Raw genomic sequence first — 21,014 nt, forward strand, 5'->3', positions numbered from 1 at the left:
AAATAAAATAAAATAAAATAAAATAAAATAAAATAAAATAAAATAAAAGGAAAACAAAAAGAAAAATGTGGGTTATAAATTCACTATCAGACAGCTGGACCTTCATTTTAATCACTGAAATGAACTCGAGTCTTTGTACAGCTGGAAGTTGAATCACTTCACTAGAATTCTACCTAGAGTTGCTTAGACTATTCCATCTTCAACACTCTTTCAAAATTAAAATCAGACAAAATACTGAAACATGTTATGTTGCTGACTTGCTGACTTTCTATATCTTGATTATTTCCTGACTGATTTCTCAGGACAAAGCTACAGGAAACAAGTATGTCATTCTTCCTGCGAAATGTCAGTAATAATACTAATAATAACAACAACATAATAATAAAATCTCAGACCCTAAATGCCACTGCTTTGGACAAACATACAGATAATTAACAGTTGGAGGAGATTTTCCAACTATCGCAGCCTGTCAGCCTTCATCATTTGGAGTCTGCATACAGACCACTATTTACTGGATGACAATGTGGCACTCTTCAGCCGTCGTAATTTAAGTCTGACAGTCACACAGTGAAGAACCACACAACAAGGAAGGTTTGTCAAAAAAATATCAAGTGGATTTTAATAATCCATACACAGTCCTTCCCATACACATAAGACAGACAACATGGTTAACATCTCAATTCACCAAACTAATCGTGCTCAGATTTTTTATGAACATTAAACTCTTACTCTGGTATTCACCAATAAGCTGCTTCCTAGCTTTTTATTCCATATTTCTTTTATTACTCAACTTCTTTTTTTTCCTAACTTTTTCAAAAATATATTAAAAAAACCGTATTATTTTTTTAAGGTGAATTTCGCCCAGTTCCCTTGCACATACACTCTCACCTGTTGTTTGTCAGTTCTGGTAACATACATACATTAAGAAATAAACTCTGCAGTGAATATTCCTTCTCAGCTTTCACCATCTTCAAGACTACAGCTATAAAACAGAGAAGTAACATTACATGGTGCTTTTATGTGCAACAACTACAGTGCAGAGATACTGAAGGCATGAATCATAAAAAGAGCCACTGCAAAATGCAATAAGCCCAGATTTTTTAATTTTTTTTTTTTCTACCTGGTGTTATTTAGATGCCTAACAATAAGATCCATACAACTAAGCTTATTAGTGAAAAGGTGCTGTAACCTGTAAGAGACACCAATGATAAAAGTTGCTTCCTAGATGCCTTCTAATGCCTAGATGCCTTTCTCAGAAATTATTTAGTGGGGAAAAACAATTTAAAACCTTTTCTGTGTTAACAGCTTAAACCAACCTTATTCTGACAAAATGTAGAAGTAGATGATGTTCCCTCCTGATTGCCCAGTGGATGCATGAGACAGAAATTATTTTAAGTCACTCTTCTGTTATATGGTGGTTGAATCCTTATTTCCTACCTCTTAAGTGAATGCTTGGACCATCACTCTCTTGAGAAAGGAGGAAGCTGATTTGTTTTATATAGGATCATTAAATATTCATCAGGCCAATAAAAGGAAGAAGGGAGAAAGACTAAGAAAGGCTGTGGTGGTTAAAACATGAGGAGGTCGTATTCAAAAAAGGGAAGGATTAAAGCTGCATCTGCGGCATCTTGTGTGAGTTTTCTACCTACCTCACTGCAAAATGAAAACATGCAACCTCTCCTCCAGCCACATTTTCTATGGGATGTAATTCTGAACTCTGAAAATGTCACTGGCTGGCTTCCAACAAAGAATTAAGTATATCTGCTTTATGATTTCTGACAGTGCTTAGGCATTAATTGGCATCTAGCTGCTCAGCAGTGTAAAGCTCAGATGGTTCTATGCACAAGCAGATTGGGGACAGGTTTAGGTGACATTTTAGGAACCCATGGAAAAATTTCATAGAAATTTACTTTTGTCCAAATTCAGGCAGGTACTAAGATACTTCATTTGGAATCAGACAAATGAATCCACGTGAATATCTAACCCTGCATGGCACACCTCAAGTCACCTACTGCAGTAATGCTGAATTTGATCTGTGTTTGATTTGGTTGGGCTCCAGAGACATTGCTCCAACTATCTGGCCAAATCGCCAGAACATTTTGGTTCACATTTCTAATGTGCACTAGTGAAATTTAGGTGCCTACACATCAGGCATGCTCAGCATTGTTTAAGGAACTTGATGGTACAGCTCAAGCTATTAAAAGCTGGTTAGGAGTTTAAAGACTGACTAGGGTTTTCAAAACCATTTATGTGCCCTACACTTCGTTATACCAAGAAAAAAACCCAAACCCAAAACCAAAACAACCACAAGAGGCTTATAAGACTCTTCCAGTGCCAAGTTACCTTTACAAATCTGGCCTGAGAATCTGCTGATGAAAAACATTCACTAAATGAGATCTTACTAACAAGTTTAAAACTTCTACTGTTGATAACAGCAGTACCAACATGACACACACTGTGTCCACAAGTAAGTAAACACTCAAATCGTAAAACACATTTGCAGTATGGGCAGGGAGGCACATGTGGGCTTTGATGTAGTCAGTCTGGGTAACAGTAGCACTGGAAATGAACCATTAGGACATCCCTGCGAGGTAAGCTGTGAGTTAGTATCCCAAACTCCCTTGTACTACGCTGCCATAAAACCTATTCTGTCATCACTGTTACTGTCCCTTTGTACCACCCAAAGTAAATTGATAAAGGTGGCTAAAATATAAAGCATTCAAATTGCAGTACAGGTATTACTGAACTGCCACAAATTCAGTTCTACAGTAAATCAGCAGGATGTGCTGGTGTAGTTCTTATCCCATACCTTTCCTTTAAATCAGCAGTTCAGAGATACCTTATTGCTGTGCAGTGGCCCAGAGAAAGTGTCATGGTTTGAGCCGAGCCGGTAACTCAGAACCACACAGCCACTCGCTCACTCCCCCCACTTCTTCCTCCCCCCGCTCCCGGAGGGATGGGGAGGAGAATCGGAAGAATGTAACTCCCACAGGTTGAGATAAGAGCAGTCCCGCAACTAAGGTATAATACAAACCACTACTGCTACCACCAATGATAATAATGAGTAGTGAAATAACAAGGGGAGAGGATACAATTGCTCACCACCCGCCGACCGATACCCAGCCCGACCCGAGCAGTGATCTGGGCCTTCCGGGTAACTCCCCCCGGTTTATATACTGGGCATGACGTGCTTTGGTATGGAATACCCCTTTGGCTAGTTTGGGTCAGGTGTCCTGTCTCTGCTTCCTCCCGGCTTCCCCTCCTCCCTGGCAAAGCATGAGACTGAGAAAGCCCTTGGTTGGAATAAACATTACTTAGCAACAACTAAAAACATCAGTGTTATCAGCGTTGTTCCCAGGCTGAAAGTTAAAAAACACAGCACTGCACCAGCTACTAAGAAGGAGAAAAATGACTGCTATAGCTGAACCCAGGACAGAAAGAATTCCTTCTTTACAACTTGCCAGTTCAATTACAAGCTTCATATGGATTTTGGAATTTAAGAAGCTGCTGCCTTGCTGCCATCTTTTGATTCAGGCAGGCAGCATGACATCTGGGTGCCTTTCAGGTCATTTATGAAAGATTTTCTTCAGAAGGAAAAGCTAGAATTTGTTTTTGTTTATTTTTTACAAAGAAAAGCTCATATAAGAAGTGATTATCCAACATTTTATGTTGGAGTAATTCCTAGTACACCAGTGTTTGAATCTGGTTGTGGCAAATAAAAGCAGCAATTTACATATGTTCAGCCACTGCCACCTCCTCCACAAATGTTAACAGTTCCCATCCTTATTCCCTCACCAGTATTACAAATAAAACTATCAAACACAGTTCTTTAATATATTATAGTAAAGCTAATTTTTCTACTCAACCAGGGGAAGATTTAGCAAATGGATGATCTTCTGAAGGCACACAGGATCATCCACTGTATGAACAGCAAGGCGCTATGTCTCACTGGATTATGCTCAGTGATTAATATTGGTTTAGGACTTAAAATCTGTGAACAGAGGATTCATTCAGAATCACATACAAGAGCCATGAAAGGATTCCAGTACTATCAAACATCTGCTGGAAACTGACAGGGTTTGGTTTGTGTTCAGGCATGAGGTGATATGGAATGAAAGCAGCAAGAAAATGTGGATTAATTTGGAGCTACTGAACCAGAGAAGTAGCAAATGGGGCTGATAATTTGAGCATCTGTGTCTACATCATCTCTTGCAAAACCATAAATTGCAGGCTTGAGCACTTGAACCTGCCCTTCAGGCATCTTTCTTACCTGAATTCTCTCAAGACTGTTGAAAATATTGATTACTGTTGCCCTATCACTAAAAAGACAGCAGATGTAAAGGGGGCTCAGAGGCAAGCAGTGGAAGTGGTTGAGACATGTAAAGTTTTCGACATAGAACTTTAAATACTTCATCTGTTTAATTTAGAAATAAGACAGAAAGATGTGGCATGCTAGAGATGTAGTTAGGACTATACCAAAGCCAAATAATCTGTTCCTATTAATCTTTTATTTTCCAGACTGAAATTAAAAGAAAATAAAAATGTTAAAAATAGGAAAAGGAAATGCTTTGTAGAATGACATGATCAATTTAGGGAATGTACAGTCACTGGACCTAACAAAATGGGGATTAGAGAAGTATTTGTTATGCCTGTGAACCCAAACAACAATCCTTTTTAATAGAGTTAGAAAATAAATAAGTAAATCATGCTTGGATAAAACCTACTCCCAAATAGACTGTGACATGATAATCTCCCTAAATGTGTATTTAACTTTCTCCTAGCCTCTACTTCTGGCCATTTACAGAGACAGGAGGATAGACAGGCTTCTAAGGTGATGTTTCTACACTATGGGAATCCTAGCTACATAATTATATTTCAGATAAGTTAGGATAGTCCTTTAGATCAGAACAAACGGTAAAATTGATGCTTGCTGTACTAACAGTGATAAACATAGATGGAAGATGAAGGACATGATTGAGGAGATACTCTCTAGCTGTAGATTTCCTGACCTGGTTGTTACTGATTTGGGATTCGTATTATCCTTTAGCAGTTAGAATCTCTATCCCAAAACACTGTGCCAATCTCAGTGGGATATGTAGCAGCCAACAAACTATTTCTAGTGAAAATCATCAGCTGTGAACAACAATTTACCAAGATGCAAATGGTTAGTTGAAACTACACCCCTGTAATTTGCAACAACATTCTCTATCACTGACTGGTACGGTGTGTCAGGCAGACCTTGCTGGAGGTCCCCTTGGCTGCTGTATACTGTTTCCCTCCTTCTTCAAGGTTGCTCCATAGGAATACTCATAGCTTGAGTTTCATGTATTTATTCATTAATATCCTTTAAGCTTCTTATGAAAATAAAAGGATGGTCCAGAGGTTTGTTAATAGAAACAATAGCAGTCTCTTTAGCAGTGTCAATCTAAATCAAGTACAAGACAGTATTAAAGGTGTTACATTTCTCTCTAGTAGCTCCTGAAATGAAATCTGAACACTCTCTAAAGCTTTTCCTCTTCATCTGCTATCATTCTTTCACACCTGCCTGAAATCAGCACACCCTCTATTTCCAGTCTTCACCTCTATAACCCTCAATGATTTAACTTTTACTGCTGTCTTTTGCACAAAAGGTGCCTAGGCATAACTGGCAAGGAAGGACGTCTGTACTGTGGAATTCTGCTTTACTGGGATATTTCAAATAGTTTTGCCTTTCACTTCATCCTGCTTCACTGCAGAAAAAGAAATAAAAAATATTTGCACACTTCAGAAAATAATATTGACACTGCCGAGTTTTTAGCAAAGAGGACAGTTTGCTTCATTTCCATTGGTCTTCTTCCTACTTAGTTATGACCTGTTTAGCTTGCGGCTGACTAGCTTGTCTAGGCAGCATAGCAACCTGCCTTGCCATCAACTGCACAACAGAGAAATCAGGGAACAGACAAACCCACCAGGTTCCCAGCTCCAGAACCTGGCCTATGGGTTCCCACCCAGCCAGTGCTTGGCTTGTCAGGTTGATATAAAGAATGCTCCTCTACTAATTTGGGAACCACCTGTTTATAATTAGCCAGTCACCAGCTAACTTGGGGGATGACTCACCAAGCAGCCATCTGGTTTTGCATAAAAAGTTTTGACAGAATTACATATTTGCATCTTTCAGTTCTACAGAAACTTGGCAAAAATGGCTCTTGTGGAAAGGTTTCAACCAGCTCTGTTGGGTCCCTGGTTGATCAAAGGATGGAGAGGAGGGACAGCAGGCTCATGTTCCCACAAGATCTTTAATGGTTCCTTAGTTAGAAAAAATATACAGTGTATAGTATAGACATTGGGCTGATTGCCCATTCGTGCTGCTCCTTACTACAAACAAGGAGAAACATTATCCAGGATTCATTAAATCCAAGGTTGACAGGGAGATTGACCTACTAATTGGCTGACATGTCATTTAAAGATACTCTAGTATATGCTTTGCCTCATTCTGCAGATATTTTTAGACCTCTGTTTTATGTAGATTTTCTTCTTCTAAGGTATTATTTTTATCTGCAGTGTCTTTTCTGTAGACTTTAAGCCTTATGGGATTCTCTAAATGGAGAATAATTTGTCCTTAACAAAATATTTGTGATCAGTGATTTTTTTCTCTTAGTTCTTGTTAAGCCAGATTCTCATGAACACTTATCACCCCAGGCCTTCCCAGGATTACATCTAATTTGCCACATGGAGTTATTTCTGCACACAGAATTAAAGCCCTTAATCATATTTGGTTTAGTGACTCCCATTTGCTTAGCAATCTTGAGACTATTTTGCCTTCTGTTTTGTCCTCCTCTAGGGCTGATGATGACTTGATTGATTCACAGAGTGACTGATTTCTTACACCAGTTATCTTAGTACAGAATATCACTCATGCCCGCTTTTATAATTTTGTTTTACTGCAGAGTTATACACAAAAATGAGGGAGAAGAACACTAGATACGCACAGCCTGTCCATGCAAAATATCCATAAAAATCCATTTAAATTTTGGCTTGTTCTCATTACCTGCAGTGTCTTTATGAGAAGATGGCCAGTACATGATTACTTGCCATAAATGAAGAGCTGCCTTGTGCCAGTGAAACCTTGCACTTGTTTTTTTCGTGAAAAATTATAAATAGAACTGAGCTTATAAGAAAAAAATAGCTCGGTGGCTGGAAAGCAACTTTAAAGAAAATGATGTTCATAGGCATGCAGGCAGTAGCTTGAAAAGCAGCTTTTATAAAACATATTTAATGTTTACAGTCACACAGTGGCTGAGAACAGTAATACTTTTAAAATATGTTTACTGTTTAAAACCACTTGGTGGCCAAATGAACAGCTCTTGCTGAAAAGATATTTAATGTTCAGAGTCATTTTGTGGTAAGGAAAAAGCAACTTCTTGTTAATTTTTAACATTTACAGCTGATCAGTGGCTACTAAAACAACTATCAATACAACATGTTTTATGATCAGAGTGCTATATGCCTGTATAAAAACAATTCTTACATCTCTCAATACTACACAAAAACATGCCAATACCTTTCCTTCAGAAATAGTACCATCGACAATAAAATAACACATTATCCCAACAACTCTAATGCAATATATCTTAAAATTAAAGATGATTATGCAAACCACAAGACTGTACTAATAATTGCAAAGCTTCTCCTTATATACTAAAAGAACTAATAGCACAATTAAAATTACTAGCATATACATTTAAAGCAAAAATAACTTAATTTTAATAATAAAATTAAGTTAAATTAATTTTAATAATGAAAGAATTGGTTGGTTAACCTAACAGAGGGATCTGCATCAAAAGAACTGGTTGTGATGAAATATAAAATGTTATTTGATATAAACTACTGAGCTGAAGTAAAGTCAGCATGTAGGTAGGAACATAATGGCTTTATCTGCCGTGACATGGTGGATTTTAACTTTGCCCACTTCCAGTTAAACACAATAAAGTAGGCTTGGATATACATGAAGTAAGACTCAAATACTTTGCATGAATTCTGCACTAATACTGATATTAGAGCAGAATACTGACATTTCTGCTAGCTGCTTTCACAGACAGAAAACAGTTATTCAGCATCTTGCCTTTTTAACAGTAAAAGCTTCTCAGACATTTTGCTCTATGCCTGTTTGTAGGGGCTTGTCTGTCACAGCTTTCATTTTATGCAGATTCTCCCAGATAACAGTATGTGCCAGATTTCCTTGTTTTGCTGACAATTTCCAGCAGCCAGGGTGTAAGAAATGAAACTCACAGTGAGTATGACAATAGCCACAATCCTTTAACCAAGCTAGCCTTGAATCTCTGAATTTTTTCTTCCTCCCTTTTGATCTTAAAGGGTTTTGTCTGTAAGGTTTTTCACAGTAGTCAAAACTGCCTAGGTTGCCTAGTGATCTATCATAATGTCAAGAAACAGTTTTGTTTCAAAAGCTTTTACCTCCCAATTGTAATTTTCTCTCTACATCTCAGTGTTCATTTTTCCCCCTTTTTCTTTTTTTTAATTTTTTGTGCAATGCCCCATATACGTGGTAAAAACCTCTTTAACAAAGGCTAAGCTGCCATAAACTGTCTTTCCTTCTGCTCCTTCCTTAAAACTCACCTTTCTTTACACTGGATATAAAACTTAGTTGGATGATGAGTACAGTAGATGGTTTAGTTGTTTGCTGATTTTTTTTTCCACAATTAAAAAAAACAACTCCAAAAGACAAGATCTGTAATTAATAAAGCAGTTCTAAGTGAGAAACCGCTGAAACTATGAAGGGTAAAGTGCCATCTAACATAGCCACAAGACAGAGAACTGAAAGACAGTGATGGAACATGAATTTTTTTGAAAAGTGATCTGTATTACCTAGCGCACCAGGTGTGATCCAGGCAATGGATGAATTTGTACACTGTAATAAAGTACTAAATTAGAGGGCATGTGGATACGACCCTGTAAGGGGGGAATCAGTACAATTTTGTGAAGGGAAGCCACTCTTTACAAAGCCTGTTAAAACTATTGGGTGAATCAGTAAGCATACAGGTCTAGATTACTTGCACAGATTAACAGTATCTAAATTTCCAGAAAGCTTTCATCAAGGCTTCTAAGCAAAGGCTTTACAAAAAAAGAAAAAAGATAGATTAAGAGAGAACAGCCTTTTCTATTATAATATCCAAATAAAAATAGAAATCAAATGGTAGGAATAAAGTGCCAGTCTTTACATGAGAGGGGGGCTGCCACTGGCATCTTGCTTGGATCTGAACTCCTAGGTTGCCAGTGAAAGAGAGTATATAAGCAGTTGACAGCCTGACAAAATGAAAGCTTGACTGCAGCATGTTGCAGTGGAATTTTAACGTAACAAGTAACTGAGGATAGGGGATTTCACACTGAGGAATACAAAGTAAGAGGCATGGAAAAAAACCACCTTATCAGTACTTTCACAGAGGTGGGTAGTAGCTCAGTTACCTATTAATTCTTCATCTTGTGATCATTGTGAAAAATTCTCCAAAGTTTTCATCTCAATGATCAACAGCGGACTAAAAAGGGAAAATGATTGATGGGATTTATGAGACAAGTTAAAGAGAATAAACAAGAATATTCAAGATATTTGTATATGCAATATGACATTTATTCCCATCATTTTCTTTAAGGACTCGATAACACCAGAGAAAAGCATGGAGTCCAGGGTGGAGCTGGAGGGACTGCGGACAGGGGCTGGCAGATTATAATGCCAGCTATCTCTCCATGAGTGTGTGTAATGCCATTCAAAAATGTCTCTGGCTTCTACAGTTTGCCAAAGCAATATCTTCTACAACAGCCTGGGTACACTTTTGGAAGTCCTTAAAAATATATTGCCAAAAGCTAGGATTCTATATCAAGTGAAGGATCACTCAGTATTTGCTCCAATACCTTATAGTTCTTTCCCTAGGCTCTGCTCAGTTTAAGCTTCAGGCTAAACTCAGGCACAGGGTACTGAGCTATGCCTCACCAGAGCGCAGGTTCCTACCCACCAGTTCATCAAGTTAGTTTTCTACACGTCGTAATCCTTTCACATAAAACAACACAGATGTATATACTAAATATAAGTTCCATTTGTGAATGTATATATATAAGCCTTTGACAGTGGTTAAATATAAGCCAATGTCTAAGTATAAACCAATTAAGTATTCACTTCAGAAGGAAAACTGCCATAAAATTTATAGAGACTATTTTTAAGCTGTCACTACCATGAGAAGCAAATCCATAACACTCTTCAAGTAGCTGCCTTGCACCACAGAGGATACCCCGTAAAAATAACCTGATATCAACCTTCCAGTATTATTGACCATTTTAGTGTTACAATGCAGTGTTACAATGTAGTGTTACAACTGAGGCAGTTTCAAACAGAATATTCAAGCCTAATACAGCCATTTAATGTGAACATCTTCCATTATTCGTTAATTAATAACCAAAAAGGCAGAATAATTGCCATTGTGGTCTGGAATTTGTAGAGCCCCCCTCAGCAATGAAGAGTTAATCTAGTGGAAAAGGTATGAAATGAAATTACCTAGAAACGAACATATGGAATCTATATGTTATGAAGTTGAGGGGTTTAGTACAGTCTTAGTTGCTCTGTGTACAACCATAGAGGAATAATGGAAAGACCTTAGAAAATAATTAGGAGACTGACAGTAGAAGTTACAAATTTGTCACGTGTGACACATATGATCAATTAAAATCAGCATAATCAGTGAAAAAAATTAATGAGAAATGCAGATTAATTTCTGTGCATATTTTTATGTATAAATATATAAAAATAAATAATAATATCTTTCCTTGAATGTGTGTTTAATGCTGGTATGGCCTTACTCTCAGTCATTTGGACTGACAGTTTTAATAAGGAGGTAACCTTGGTTTAAACTCATGATACGTATTTGCATGCTTACAGGAACTATACTGCAACAGAAGCTGGCACAGCTGCCAGAAGCAACACCATTGATTAAACTATACTTAAGGACAACATATTTTGCTAATATTAACCTACAAATGGAGAAATTATAGCTCCCTTTTCAGTCCTCATACATAAATTTCCATTTCTGGTTTGTTCTACATTTTGGAAATCTTATTAAATCAAGGCAACATTTTCAAATAAAAGTATTGATAAATCCAATCCAGTATCAGAAAAAATATATTAGGAGTCCAGCCCTTAAGGTTTTACAAGTCTCTTACTAGGCACAGGATAATAGCATAGCAATCTCTGTTATTAAAATATTAGTTCTATGTTGTAATCGGACTCCATCTGCTGAGTTTCTCTGCAGGGAATTTCACATCGCTGGCTTTTCCCACATAGTTACCACCGTTAAGTATTCTGCACCTATTTGTTACACGAGCAATACACTGTCAACTTTGGAGGTACCAATACCCAATACAGAAACTACGTGCACTTGGAAAGTATCAGAAATAATGGGAATCATAGATGGGTCCAGTAGCCTGCATGTTACACCAGTTGGTAACCAAGGGGCTTCTCAAGAGAAGATCTTTTTTGTTTATATCTGTGATTGACTGTCCTCTCCATCATACATGAGCAGATTACAGTGCATGTATGGAAGGAGCAAGGCTAGCTGGCCATTCAAGCCTTTGGCATAAAACAGGTAGGTGTCCTAGTTTGTAGTGGGCTACAGAACAGTACATGTCCTGCTAACACTTTATTCTTAGTAAAAAACATATGAAGGAATTTGGGTCCCAGCAAGGAATGCACCACCAAGTAAAAATGGCAATCCTAAAATTATCTTTTCTTGAGAAAAATCTAAGACATGCACTACCATCATCTTTTTTAAAGAGTGGTACTGATTAAACGGAAAACCAAACAAACCCCAGTGTACAGAAACTTGTAGAAGTAACTTCAATATAACCGCAAAGTGAATTGCAATGGAAAAAATAAATTTTCACCTAAAATATGCATGGAAAATAATGCAACAAAGTTCTTAGAAAATCTACATTAAAACCTTGGATATGACAGATATGTGTAAATTGTATCTATGTGCAGAGAGTTAGATATTGAAACTTCCATCTTTTTGTACCTTTTCCAGTAAAAAAATCACCAAAGTCCAGAATAAAGTTGACACACAGTTTTATTATAACTCTGTGACTGGAACTCAGAATCTGCAGATGAATGCTATGGCATTTTTTCAGCCACCAAAGCTTCAGCAACTGCAATTCGAAGGCAGCCAGAGATATTATAAAACCAAGAATAGTACAGCCATGAAAATTTCTAAAATGTGTGTACGGGTCTGAAGGACACTTTTCTTCCCAAGACCTCCCAGCCCTATGTAATCCTCTCTTATGGTGGTGCCTCAAGTGTTTTTTATACAATTCGCTTTATTTCACTTTATTCCAAATGAAACATATACCGTGTGTTTACACTGGGTGTTAAGTCTTCAGGACTTCATTAGCTACTTCTCTGCCCCTCTAGTCACCTTTCAACATGAACTCTGGTACTCAAATTTTGCACCTTATTGCTAATAGCCTTAGAATAAACTACCAAACTGAGTAAACCTTTGTATGTATCATGCAACAATAAAAGACAGCAAGTCACTAGTCAGAGAGGCTACTCAGGCTTATCGAAATAACTAGTAAGGGGGAAAAAAGTCATGTTCTGGTGCATTTCCCACAGCGGCAACAGTGTGAACGAGTGCAGTTCATGATAAATACTGTTGCAAAAACATAGGAAGTGAAGCTTAAGACATTTGGGAATTGAAAAGTGGCAACTAGAAAATGAAAATGTAAAAAAATAGATGAGAGGAAAAGTTTATCAGGGTTTTTGCCTAAGCCAAGGCAACCATATGCTGCACCAGCTAAAAAATCAAAGTGATTTTCAATGTCAGCCTCAGGCAGTGGGAGGTCTAGGCATCTCTATAGGTGCAACTAAATGGTTGATGATAGGGAACAGTAGTTTTAGATCCTCTGAGAAATCTGTGCTTACATAAGGTAGCAAAAGCATAGATAAGAGAGAGTAAGAAAGTGGAGAGACCTACATTAGAGAAGGCACAATTTCCTGGCACACTGCAGGCAACAGAAGGCATTTCTGGATATTTTTGCTGCAAGTAAACCAAAAGCAAAATTTTTTATTGTCTTTAGTAACCACTAATTGGAATTTAGGCCTCCATTTAGGGCACTATTTCCTTGCCTTGACTTTTTGGATTAATTTTCGTCCATCTTTTATTTTTCCTATATAGGAAGATAAAAACTGTTACGAATAAATCTTCTATAGATAGTGAATGTGACTGAATAAAGTGAAGATCCAGAGGATGTATTTTTGCCATGGCATCTACTGCTGTTTTTCCAAAGCAGAACAAACAGAAAAGCATTTCTTTTAAAACATGTGCATGACACCGCATACTCAGTTGCATTTCATTTAGTCATGCAACTCCCAGTTGATGTAAAAGCCACAATGCATGGCACACCTTGAAGAGAGTTTCCCATGAAATAAAACTGCTGTTAGCATTTTTTCTGCTACTGCACACACATATTTATTTTGCTCATTTCTCTCTGATTTCTCTGTCTTTAAAACAATTTCACAACTAAATATACATTCACTGTTGGGAAAATTATATTCTGAACCTGCCACAGACAGACTTGAAAATATAACAAATGTTTTCCATCTATAAATAACACAACTGTAAGTAATATTACTAGGCATCTCTACAGGGGTAACAACAGTAGCGCACCTAAATAATGAATTTATAGATGGACCTCTGTGGCTGACTATAACGAACTCTTCTCTATACTTCTATGAGATTAACAAGATCATCTCTACATATCTCCTCATATCACATTTTACCACATTCTACCACTCTTTATCACAAAATCGAAAATACTACCTCATTAATTCCATATAGCAACTTTTGTAGGTAGCTAGTTGCCTCCTGGATTGTCTTTCAAAACATCACCATGTGAGCTGCATAGCTGAAAGGGCAACAGGATCCCTCTTCATATTTCAGAGCCAGAAAACTTCCAAAACTGTTAGCAACTACAGGGAGTATTAAATGACTAGTACTGACTTGTGAAGTTCTGGGAAAAGATAGCTTAGGAGAGAAAATGGCAATAAGCTGAAACTAGCACTGGGAAGTTAAAGACCTCCCAGCCAAGAATGAATTAATTTCTGGTGCCCGCAGGGAAGCCCAACATGCCATCTGGCAGCAGGATACAAGCAGTGTGCTTGTGTTGCAAACACGCTGCTCAGGACCACTGCAGAATCAGCCATCAGGCAGAGACCCAAAGGGCCCATTTAGTCTATTCTCCTGCTCCAAAGCGGGATCAATGCTCTTTATGACTTTACTGGCAAATGTCTATCATGTTGTGAAAATTCTTCAAACAAAAACCTATTCCAGTGCTTCAGTATCTTTACTAGAGTTCACCTTTCTTTGGACATAAAATGGTTCTCTACCCTGTACACCAGCTTTTTGAAAACTTACATGTTTCCAGTCAGTCTTCTCTCTCTTTTTTTTTTTTTTTTCAGCTTAAGAATCCAATGCACTCAGTATTTTCTTGGACATTAGGTTTTTAAGACCTTGAGCTAGTCTTGCTGAGCCTCTCTGTCCTGTTCTTGCATTGTGGAGGGCCAGGTGAGGGAAATTGTTACTTTCAGCACGCACAGCGTAGCAGGACTTCATAAAGAATTGTCCCCTAACTTATAATTAAGGGATCATGCAAGTGCTGTAGGAATTTTATAGCCATGAGAAGGCAAGAACAATAAGTGGCAAGAGGCTGTTATACAATCTAAGTCTGTACAGCAAACAGTTAACATAAAATAGGAAGAGAGGGAAACACTTCATCATGTGAAATAATATATGAGGGGTACATAGAACCCCTGGACATTAGAATACCTGCCTTGAATATACATATATTTTTCTTCTGTTCTCAGAGATTTAGTCACAGGCAAGAGAATGAGTTTCTAAATAAACAAATAAAGCTAAACCAAAACTGTAACCTGTATATTTCTAAGCACAGAGTGAGACATTTTGAATAATAAGTTTTAGAAGTTATATTTCCATTTCAGCCTTCTCTTTCTTTTCTCAGCAGGAAATGCACATTGAGATACTTAAGTAACATGCAATTAGTTATCAAGTGTTTAAAGCTTCTTACTTACCCACTGGAGACATTTCTGGGACACTGGCAACATAAGGCCCATCCAGAAACTTTGGCTCATTATCATTAATGTCCTGCACTTTGATAATGAATTCTGATTCCGGCTCTAGTGGTTTCTTGGTGTCAACATCCACAGCCTGAGCCCGGAGTGTGTAGAAAGGTTTTTCTTCTCGATCTAGGCTCCTTATGGCATGAATGTCTCCTGTGGTCTCATCAATGGTAAAAACAGTGCCAGCACCATCTCCTGAAAGCGTATATTTTACAGTGCCCACTCCCTTGTCCAAGTCAGAATGAAGCTTGAGAACAAAAGAAAAAAAGAAAACAAAACAAAACAAACAAAAGAAAACAAAAAAAAAAAAATAGGAAAAGAACATTAATGTCTTTTTCTAGGCTGGAAGAAAATGATTGGTTTTTTTTTTTTTTTTTCTCTTCTGTAATAAAAGAAGCAATTTCATAAGTAGTCCTTAACTACCTCTAAGTGCATGAAAACATTTGGGTAGCATGTTATCTAATATTTTTACCCCCATCAAGTACCCAGCATGCACAGCGTTTCAAAATTTTACCTACTTTCTCCCATGAATACTGTTCACTAATAAAACTGCAGTGAAGCAGGGCTTTGGATTTGTTATAAACTGATATTTAAGACCAAGGATGGAAAAACACCAGTAACCACATTGAACAAACATGAGGTGACATGGGAGACTGCCAAAAGCTTTCACAGGCTTTTGGCTTTCAATGAAGTAGAAAGGAAGTATCCAATTTTCATTTCATAAACAAGAGCTTGACAGAATCCTAAACTCAATCTCAAAGTAAAACCTGGTTTAAAAAAGACAATATACACTTCTTAATTACAGTAAATGCTAAACAGAACTAAAAATACTACCTCTCACACAAATATTTGATCTGTCCTTTGTTTATATTATGTCCAAATATTTGTTTCTGTCCTTTCAGAGACAGTTACATGGCAGATAATGTGAAACTAGGACTTCTTTTGCTCATTGGAAGAATACAGAACTCAGTCATTCTGCCTTACCTCAATTATTTCTGTCTCAAATACCAATATACACATCTTTCAGGCTACTAGTATGTTAAATCTCTATTTCTAAGTTGAAAAAATACTTGAATATGAGTTCTTGGATGTTTTTTGTCCATTTGATCAGTGTCTATACCACTATAATGTGGCCTTAAACACTATTTCAGATGAAGGATTTTTTGAAATCGAAATACAGTATGATGAACTTCTTTCTCAGGTGCCTTTATCTCTTTCATGCTCACCTTTTAAATATATCTGAGAGTTTTGAGTAGATACTCAAGGCTACATCACTGATGCTGAAATAGCTTTTAAAATATTTGCCTGCTTGTCCCATCTAAAGAGGACCAGAGAGATCTACTATTACAGACAGAGGTTGGAATGGAGTTTTCGAGAGTGAATTCCCCTAAGCAGTACAGTAAAGTGATTATGGATATAGGCTTTATTTACATGATGTACTGCCCAAGGTGAAACATAATAGAGGAAACATAGGACATGAAAAGAGATTATGTAGAAAATGAATTACTGAGAAACTAAATGGTTTTGGTAATGGGGCAAGAAGCTAAGCTACAGAGAAAGAGGTAAAGGCAATTATTAACATTTATAGCTATTGCCTTGAAATTGGAAATAGATCTTTGTGACTGTGGAAGAGGTCATGGTTTCTGGGACAGGGCAAACATGAATACAGTCTCTTCTTTTTGTCTACTTTTTGATCTTATCTTTCCGTCTCAGTGAATACACTAGATTCTGATCTTTCATCTAGCTGCCCCCTGCATGCAATTTTAAATTACCTCTCCAGTCCAAAGTACAGCATTTTGCTTCTCAGGTGTTAAATATTTCCTTGCTTGCAGAATGAAAAGATAATGCATCCTAAGATACTTAATGTGTATTTCTTCCTCATCATTTTAAGTGTCTCACAAGCTTCCTGCTGTTTCATTATACCTTGCTCAGTTAAAATAGTATTTTCCTTCCATTATCATATAGAAGCATACAGACACACATGAAGTGGGAAAAAAAAAATCAAAATTATGATGATAAGAAAGCTCAAAGAAAAAATCTTAGAGATTTATAGGGAGAGCCACACCATTTTCTTGCTAGTATCCTTGTATTACATAAAATATGTTGGGCTTTATTGTGAAGTCTACCTTGTTCCATACTCCTGCAAGTAAGAATATCAAAGAGCAAAACAATGTGGTTTCAAAGCAAGGATTTGTAAACAGGGAAGCTTCCCAAGAATATTGTCTGCACTTCCACCTCCTGTCATCAGATTTGGCATTAAACTTGAGATGGTTGAGTGTCTTTCTGATTGCCAGCTGAAGGTTTTATGTTCAACTAGTAAAAAGTCAGGCTGCATTGCATGTGTTACCTGAGCACTTGGATTATACTAGAGAGAAATAATTATAGTTGTTTGCCCTACTTGAAGAAAAAGGTAAAAGTATAACAAGAAAGAAGCAAAACATGGGATCCTAACACAAAGGCAGAGTGAAATACAGAGACAAGAACAAGCATAGCTTTTTTCAAATGTATTTGAGCAAAAAAGCTTTATAACTGGCAGCATTATCAATTCCGCAGTTATACATGTATTTCCTATGCTTCACAAATATCACTCAGCTAGTATAACCTAGGAACCATTCTATTGATTTAAGCAGAGTTATATTCCTTTGCATTAGTAGGGATCTGTCACATTGTACTCATTCCTCAAATCATGCTAATCTGCTGATTTCGATACAGGCTTCTTAGATGCAGTTGCTGGACAATGGGCAAATGCATGCTTATTTGTAACCCACATTGAGCCTTGTAATTTGTGGGGCAATTCAACATTACAAAGTGTCTAATTACTGTAGGGGAACATCTGATTGATTTAATTTAAAATAACTAAATTCTCCAACAATAAAAGGCACACAATACTGACATTCAGATGCAAGGATGGAGAGCAAGGACCTAGCATTGGTTCGACTTGCACAACACTAGAAAATTATCCGGAATTTCAATGCCTGAAATTTTCCAGAAGGCAGTTTAGGCTAAAGAAAAAGTGCTTCCCAGTGAATCTCTGATTCATTTGTTACAAGCTGCATTGTACTGGAAGAAAAGACTTTTTCTTTTTTTTCCCTTTTTTTTTTTTTTTTGTGCTGAAAAACGTACAGGAGATTCGTGAGAGAGTATTTTTTCTGACAAAGTATCCAGCAATAGTTTTGGGTTTGTGGCCTATTTCTCCTTTGTGCTTTTACTTATTTTCTAATCCTTGCTCCTCTGTGATTTGAGTAAAACTACAGGGCAATAGAAAAGGTTCTCAAATCTTACCTCCCCCACAGTGTGTTTACACTTCAGAATTACTTGAATTTCCTGCAAGAGGGTGGTACAAATGATTGTATTCACATGGATTTTTCTTACTGTTATGTTTTCTCCAGAAATCCTAAATATTAAAAATACCAGAAAGGTTTGGAAATGCAATGGATTCATTTTGACTTTTTGTTAAAATCTGCACTGTTAATTCTTACTACCAAAGTAACAAAGAGTTCCGTGTCGGATCTTTGGGCAAATCTGCCCCAAGTGCAAAATTAGTGATTTCTTGCAGCAAACTCTGTTTGTTCAGGAAATGATGAATATTTTTTTATGATGGCAGATAAAGAAATATCATCCCATAATTCTTGCTAATGTGTGCAAATAATAACACATATGGCAAAGGAAATGACTGATAAAAAAATGAAGTATGAATAATGATATGGAGACTTGTGAAAAACATTGCATAAATTTATGTAGAAATTATGGCAGGGTTTTTGAATCGTATACAATACCAGATGCCAGACTGAGTCAGTCTACAAGTCCGTGGCATCTAGCAATCTGCTTCGGCCTGTGACTAGCTAAAAGCTAGTATGCTTCAGAGGGGATGAAAAAGTTGGTAACAAGCACATCTGGAAGAAATTATTTATTCAGTTCTTCAGGCAGTTATGCCCAATTCCTAACAAGCAGTATGATTATTCCTATTTTAACAGTAAGTTAAGACCTTAATGCTTTGATAACTCAGTGTAATAAACATCATGTCACTTCAAGAATTCATACATCTGTACAAATGACTTGATTCTACGTATGAAGCCACACAAAAGATCAAGAAATGCATTAGTTAACGTACTTCAAGAACTGCTGTATACTCCTAGCTAAATTCAACATGGCAGTAGTATGGATCAGAAATATTTGTTCCTTGGTGCTGATTTGCTTCGCAGTATGCTACGCATCTCATCCTCAACTGTTCATCTTTTCTTCAACATGTCGATGACTTGCATTATTAAATTTACAATGATTTGGAAAGTAAAATTTGTAAATTCACAGACATAGGTAAGGAAATCAGAAGCAGAAGAAACTTAACAAATTGTGAGATAGTCTAGCCTTAAAATGAAGTAATCACTATACTCTCACAGAGGATGCAAGAACAAGGGTTATGACATTCACTAAGATTGCTGTGATCTTAATTTCACAGCAATATAGACCTTGAAAAGTTGTTTTATGGACTGATTTCCTTTCTGAATTTCTCATATATCTACAAAAAAAAAAAAAAAAAGAAAAAAAGGAGAAAGTAAAAAAGTTTTAAATGTCAAGGAATGTTTAACATCCCTAAATTGATATATTCACCCTGTGATATACTCTGAGATTCCAGGTCTTATTTCATTGCCAATTTCAAAGTCTGAAAAAAACCCCACAGTTCAATTTATTTATTGGTAGTAGATCAATTTAAATGCTGTATTGCAGTGCATAGCTGGACTGAAAACATTGCTAAATGTTCCAAGATATTAACCCTTCCTTGAATGCAGTAGTTGACTAGCCAGTCAACTCAACTATTATCTAGGACTGTAAACCTGGGATGATGTCCTGAACTGAGGAAAAGAAAATAGGTCATTGTTGTACGGAAAGTATAGATGCAAGCAAAGCTGTTTTGGCAATCCTCTATTAAAAAAAGCCTGTGTGTTGGAACAGGGATGCCCATTACAGAAGAGGAGGGTGTAAATGAGCCTAGAGAAACCTTTGATACTAACCACCTAAGAAGACATATTTGGAACATCACCCTTTTAAAAGACACTTATTCTACACATATTTTCTATTGGCAAGAATTCTATGGTCTACACAGACTGCACAGTTCCTCTAAAAACCTGATAATTAGATTCTAATCATACAAACTTTTTTGTTCCTTTCCTCGAAAAATACATAAAAGCTGAAAAATTTTCACAGATAAAAAGGGGATGTGTTTTTCAGAGACTTTAATTCAGGAAATTGAGTAATAAAAACACAATGCAATTGCTGCTAATCAAACCTAATCAAATATTTTTCTTTCCTCCCCTCTCCATAATACCCCACACTGCCCTTTCCCTTCCAGATGACATTTAAGGGCATGGCAAAATCAGCTCACAACACAGTGCAAGTGTTTCTTGATCCTAAAAATTTGGATTACCTAGGTCATCTTCTGAATAGCCAGTTAGCATGCATTAATCAGGAAAGACTGCAGACTAAAGCCTGTGTTGGGAGGACTTAGGACACTACTACAAAATGGTTCAGATGAGCAACAATCTGCAAAATAAGCATATGAAAAGAAGTAGCAACTAAAATTATAGAGTCATAGAATCATTTAGGCTGGAAATGACCTTTAAGATCATCAAGTCCAACTGCAAAAACATAGAATCAATTAGGTTGGAAAAGACCTTTAAGATCAAGTCCAACCATTACCTCAGGAACTGCCAAGACCAAAACTAAACCATATCACTGAGGGCCTCATCTACACAGTTTTTGAACACTTCCAGGGATGGTGATTCCACCACTTTCCAGGGCAGCCTGTTCCAATACCTGATCACTCTGTGAAGAAATTTTTCCTAATATC

The 21,014-nt window shown here is 36.9% G+C and overlaps 1 protein-coding gene across 3 annotated transcripts in view; it reads right to left on the reverse strand.

The window, feature by feature from the left end:
* The window catches only part of CDH12 (cadherin 12), a 228,098-nt gene that overhangs the window by 103,629 nt on the left and 103,455 nt on the right, over positions 1-21,014 (reverse strand). For 2 of the 3 annotated variants that reach the window (XM_030504737.1, XM_030504743.1), the window contains exon 4: positions 15,122-15,416. The exons of the other annotated variant lie outside the window; for it this stretch is intronic. In XM_030504737.1, coding sequence (XP_030360597.1) covers positions 15,122-15,416 — 295 coding nt within the window. The remainder of the gene's footprint in view (positions 1-15,121; positions 15,417-21,014) is intronic. 3 annotated transcript variants of the gene reach the window in all.

This window comes from Strigops habroptila, chromosome 1, assembly GCF_004027225.2.
Source record: "Strigops habroptila isolate Jane chromosome 1, bStrHab1.2.pri, whole genome shotgun sequence".
Lineage (NCBI taxonomy): Eukaryota > Metazoa > Chordata > Aves > Psittaciformes > Psittacidae > Strigops > Strigops habroptila.